We start from the raw sequence: 6296 nt of genomic DNA, 5'->3' as shown, positions 1-6296 counted from the left end.
TTAAGTAATGGTTGTTTGTCCTTGTTCGTCTGGTTGTTTCTGTGACTGATTTTGTTGTTGAAGATAATCGGCATTGTTACCATCACCATCATCACTTGTATCATCATCATTATCAGCCTCAGTGGGTGGTCCCGGATTTTCGTCTACAAATTTTTGCATAGCTTCGCGTAGGAGTTTGTTACACTCTATTTCCCCCTCTCTGTACAATCTATCGTTGTACTCTGAGATTACCTTGAAATGTGAGTAAAAGGATACTGTTTTAATATTATTCTATATGTAATTTGCAATTTTATTTTTATTTAAATAGAAAAAAAATTTCAATTAATTAATAATTTAATTAATTTTTACTTTTAATAATAAATTTTACTTTTTCAATTTCTTTTACGTCAATTTCATCCTCTGATTCTGATTTGTAGCCTTCGGAGTCTGTCGACGAATCCATAATTTAATTACCGATTTAATAAAATCCGCTGGACAAATTGTCCTAATTTTTTGTCTTCTATATTAAAATCTGACAATTAACGAATCATATTATCGCGATGGGACATTTAAATATTTCAAATTTGTCGTCAAGGGACAGTACCATAGATAGACGATTTGAATTTATTTTTGACCATTGAATTATTGGGTTAAACTCAAAAACTCAAGTTTTCCTGATTTTGACATACTAATCATATTTTTGTAATAGTATATTAACATATATTTAATATTATATCTTTGAAAAACTAAAATTTTTTAAAATTCTGTATTAAATTTAAGGATTTTAAAGTATAGAATGTGTTTTAAAATTAGTTGCAATAATTGAATTAAATTAACTTTTAAACGCCTAACTTCTTTTAGTAAATTTTTGGCCGATTTGTTTTTTCGTCCTTCAGTAAGTTTGGCTCGTTTTTGTGGAATCTGTCTGATTGTTTTTCAATCTTTTTTATGATTTTACTTTTTTATTTCATCTTTTATCTCAAATCTGCTTTAAAATTAGGTTTCTGATTAGTGTAAATTAATATAAAAGTTCAACATAAATTAGGAACCTAACTGAACTTTTAATTTAAGACTAAGAATATTACAAATAAATAAAAAATAAAATAAAATTGGGTTACGTTACCGTTATGGCGTTATCGTTACGGTTACTGGTTTCAATTAATTATCAAATAATTGAATAACGAATTAATTTAATTAAAATTTTCATTCAGAACATGTTGCCAAGGATCGGTCTATTCAGTCTAAGTTCAGTCTCAAGGCTGGTACGTCGTAACATTGGAATCACGGCACCATGCTTGCAGGTAGCGGCAGTTGCAACTGATCCCATCCAAAAACTTTTCATTGATAAGATTCGTGATTATGCTAACAAGAGCAAGTTAGGGCTAAATTTCATTTTCTTGACTAAATTCCTAATTTTATATTAATAGCATGTATTTGCATGTAGAATTTTAAGATATTTAATATTTTTCAGATCGGCAGGAGGGAAATTAGTTGATGCTACTGCTGAAACAGAAAAGCAACTTAAAGATGAGTTAGAGAAATTAGCCAGACAATATGGTGCCAAGGATGGTGTTGATTTCAATAAATTTCCTGTCTTCAGTTTTGCTGGTTGGTCAATTTTTCATTCAACTTTTTCTAACCTTTCCGTATTTTTCCAATTTGTTGTGCAAATTTGTTTGGAATTATTTGAAATTTGTATCCATTTATACAAAATTATGTTTTATTTATCATTCAATGATTCCTTCAAATTCAAACAACAGATCCAAATTTGGAACCAGTTGGCTTGAACATCGATACATCCAAGGTTAAAATTCAAAAGGTGGAGGAAGATGTGGCAGAAGTGGAGAAGAAGGAAGAGGAGGATAAGGCTTGGTTTGAACTTTAAAGAAGAAAGGAATGAGAAAGAAAGAGAGAGAGAGGGAAAGGGAGAAAGATTAAAAAAAAATGCTAGAAAGAAATTTGGTGTTGTGGTGCTTTTATTTTAGAATGGTAATATTGATAACAAATGATTGTCAGGTTGTCAATGACTTCTCTAACGAATGTAATTGTATCTTGGTTTCAATTTGTAACAATATAGTTGAATTTTGTTTGAAATAATAGTCGACTTGTACGTAGGGCGTTGTTGTGAGACAAATGTGAGTTGAAACGTTATTTTGCGTTTTTTTTTGTCGAATTTGTAACGGAACGTGTAACGCGGTTGGCACTTACAATTAAATTAATACTTAGGATTCGCGTGCGTAATGCCGTGCTTGAACCTGTTCTTGCGAAAAATTATAAGGAGGTATACAGCAACAACTTCTGGGAAACCAAAGAATTTACAAAGTAAAATGAAACTGCGTTGTTGGTGTGAGTTGAGCATCTCCTCGTTATTTGGGCTTTGTAATAAGGAAATCGTTGCTAATAAAGATTAATCTTTATTAAATTAATTTCAAACATTCCGTGATTCACTCACGCTTCCTCATTGAATCGGATTTTGAGGTGAAGAAGTCGTTCAGAATGCATCGAAATTCGTCGTGTCCCTTACGAGTGCTATCATTTGGCGAACTTTACGAAGTTCTGACAAATGTATTCAGTGCTTGTTGAAACCATGCCAGCTATTCTCAATCAACCTGTCAATCAATATGTATTTATACATCGCATTTAATTAATTTTAAACCATACTTCAACGAAGACATACCCGCAAAAAAATATTTGATTTTCGTATCGTAACTGCTCGTCATGTAACCAACCCAAGCATATTTGTTATACATATATTTACATCATTAAACCGGAACACCGGAGAAAAAGTTACAGTAAAAACATCCATTAGCCCCATCACCTCTCCGTCGTTTATCACCCCAGTTATCAGGGAAGTTTTAAGCAAAAGACCATAAAATAAAAATCGAATTTAAAATCTAAATGACGTCATTATCGTGAACTGAAGGCGACAACTAATGGCCCCACTTAACGGAAATCTAAAGACGACCATCGATCATTATTATTGGTAGAACGTGGGCTGTTTCTCAGAGCGAGTTATAACGACAACGCCATATTTGTATTAATAATTATCAGTATGAATAAAATAATAATTATTGTTATATAATTAAAAAAATAATGATAATGATTATTGTAGTTAGAAGTTCGATAAATATATATATATATATATATATATATATATATATATATATATATATATAAGATAAATATAAGAAGATAGATATATATATATATTTTTTTTTACCAACATATATATATATATATATATGTATATATATATAAAAATAATACATATATATATGCTATAATATAGCATAATATAGAGTAATTTTCATCGTAATAGTAGTAATTTAGCCGGCTATATATTACAAGAACGTCAAATTTGACGTGGCCCAACGCTAACAAATGACTCTCGCTTCAAACGTAGGCGATGATGACGTCATAATTATACGATTAAGTCGTCATTATTTTTTTAAATTGATAAAAAAAAGTTAAGAGTTATTTTTTTTTTAGGAAATAAAGAAGTGGTGATGAAAAGAACAATGGTGATGGTAATATAATAATAATGATGACGATGACAATGTTAGTAATCACAATAACAATGTTAATAATAAACAATAATAATAATAATAATAAACAATAATAATAATAATAATAATGACATAAAACAATTGAAATAATAGAAAAAATAATTAGGACTTTAGTAAAGCCAAAAATTTGATAGACCAGATAAACTTTTCTTTCCAACTGGAATAGGTCTCCAGCACAGAATTCCACCATTAACTTTATTACAATCTACATGCGCTCGTCCCATTTTTATAGCGCTTTATTTTATGGTTTTTGGATTAAATGCAATTAAACTGAGCTGTAGAGAGGAGAAAATGAATAAAAATAATTAAAAATACACAATTATACCTAAAAAAATCAGTAGAAATATATAAACTTTTGATAAAAATTGTCATTGCTAATTATATACTAGTGTTACTAGCTACTACAACAGTGATTTTGTAGCAGTTGTATGCGTAGTAGTAGTAGTAGTAAAAATGTTGTAGCAGTATTAGTAGAAGTAATAGTAGCATCAGTAGCAGCAGTAATTAGTAGAAGAGCCGTGACTTGTAATAGTAGTATAAACAATTAATAAATAAATAAGCTCAACTAAAAACTAGTTTTTGCATGTTATATAGATATGTACATATGTATATATATATAGACATTTATATAGATATGTAGCATTAATATCAGTAAGTAATATAGTGTAATCAACTAACTGTTGCAATAATGTAGTAGTAGTTGTATTAATAATACTCGTTTTTTTAAAATAGTAGAGAATGTAGTATTAGCAAGTAAAACCTTCGATATATTTGAGAAATAGCAGAAATAAAATTGTAGTTTTTTATACTTTTTTTTACAACAAAATACGTTTTAATATCCCATTGTAAAATAAGGCACCAACTGAAATACCTGAGTTCAATTTGTATGAGAGTTATAAATGTTAGCCCGGCACGTAACTAGGTTTCAATGAGGAGATTAGGAGTGCTAATTCTTTAAATTGTATTTGTACGTGTGTGTGTGCGTGTGTGTGTGTGTGTGTGTGTGTGTGTTTGTGTGTATGTATGCGTGCGTGTGTGTGTGTGTGTGACAGTACTTGTGACAATATTTGTGTGGCCAAGTGTGTATGCGAGTGTGAGTGTGTGTGTCTGTCTGTCTGTCTGTGTGCTTGTGTGCGTTCCTGTGTGTGGAGTGTATCTGTGTGTGTGTGCGTGTGTGTTTGGGAGTGTCTGTGAGTGTGTTTTTGCATGCAAACAAAAAAGCAAATTTAAGTTTTTTTTATGCGTTTAAAGTGTGTTTGCACCTTTCAAAAAGAGCAAATATTTGGCGGTGACAGTAGATGGTCCGTGATGACAAAGAGAATTAAATTTTTTTTTTAAACTTATCTCTTGTCTATGTAAATAAAATGATTTTAAACGTCAGAAGTTATATCGAATCCACAGCATCTAAAATGACGTCAATGTTATTACAGTATAAACGATTTCAACAACAACCACAACAACACCTCCAACATAAACAACAACACCATTAGCAACAACAAAAACAACACCATTAGCAACAACAAAACAACACCATTAGCAACACCATTACCAAACACAACAACAACAACAACATATACATTATGTGGCGATCTCTGCTTCAACTATGGTCAATTTTTGATTGATTGAATGCATTAAACTGACAATATATCATTCTCCAATGAGGCTAAGGTGATGATAACGATGGTCTCAAAATGATGATGATGATAAAAATGATGATGATGATGATAAAAATGATGATGATGATGATAAAAATGATGATGATGATATTCTATGATGCCGATTATGATGCTAATGACATTTTTGGAAAGATGTTGATGATGCTGCTGATGATGACGAATAAATGAAGAAGAACATGATGATGATGATAATGGCTATGATGATGATGATGATAAACACGGACGGTGAAGATGATGACGAATGCAATACATTCAAAAACGCGAATAAATACTTTTAGAAGAAACATAAAAACAAGCTAACAGACAGCCAGACAGCCAGACAGACAGACAGACAAACATGTATGCACACCTACAAACAAACAAACAAAACGTACAGAAACAATTAGTATATAGAGACATAAAGAAAGCGACGAAATTAATATTTACATCGCTGCAATGTGCGTGCGGACGTGTTATACGTCCAACTTAGGCTACTGAATTAACTGCTGTAATCGAATTTTCAAAAGTTCGTGCGTGTCATTTTTGTTTGTTTGTTTGTCTGTTTGTCTGTCTGTTTGTTTGTTTGTCTGTCTGTTTGTTTGTTTGTTTATATGTATGTTTGTTTGTTTGTATGTATGTATTTATGTTTGTTTGTTTGTATGTTTTTTTGTTTGTATGTATGTTTGTTTGTTTGTGGGTATTATATATGTATGTGTGTTTGTTTGTTTGTGTGTATGTTTGTTAGTTAGTTTCTTTGTTCGTTTGTATCTATTTGTGTGTGTGTGTGTGTATTTAGCTCTGTATGTGTCTACGTTAGCATGTTAAAGGATATTATCTTTCTTTCCTTACTCTCTTAAAGTTATGTATGTAATAAGTAAAAGATATCAAGCTAGCTAGACACACACACGCAAACACATACACACACACATGCGCACACAAACACACATACACAAACACACATACAAACACACATATACGGCGTACGTTAAAACGTCTGAAATCCACGCATAAAAAAACATTTTCTTACACATGTTGCCCCGGGATGTCTCTAAATTCGAAACCGAACACTGCATCATAAAATCATGGGGGATCCTCA

General features: G+C 31.0%; 2 protein-coding genes across 2 annotated transcripts; one reads left to right on the top strand and one right to left on the bottom strand.

The window, feature by feature from the left end:
• On the bottom strand, positions 1–442 carry HELRODRAFT_178267 (hypothetical protein; the record flags this gene model as incomplete). Its single annotated transcript, XM_009026408.1, has 2 exons — positions 1–231; positions 368–442. 2 exons carry the CDS (start codon positions 440–442, stop codon positions 1–3), a joined length of 306 nt encoding a protein of 101 aa, XP_009024656.1.
• An 805-nt stretch (positions 443–1247) lies between these two features.
• HELRODRAFT_127438 (hypothetical protein) lies at positions 1248–1583 on the top strand (the record flags this gene model as incomplete). The annotated part of the gene is made up of 2 exons (XM_009026407.1): positions 1248–1354; positions 1451–1583. Coding segments are annotated over 2 exons (240 nt in total), but the record flags the coding sequence as incomplete, so codon positions are not given.
• Between the last annotated feature and the right edge of the window lie 4713 nt (positions 1584–6296).

The sequence above is a fragment of the Helobdella robusta genome (assembly GCF_000326865.2).
Source record: "Helobdella robusta unplaced genomic scaffold HELROscaffold_47, whole genome shotgun sequence".
In the NCBI taxonomy this organism is placed as follows: domain Eukaryota; kingdom Metazoa; phylum Annelida; class Clitellata; order Rhynchobdellida; family Glossiphoniidae; genus Helobdella; species Helobdella robusta.
This window is presented reverse-complemented; position numbering and strand designations above follow the sequence as displayed.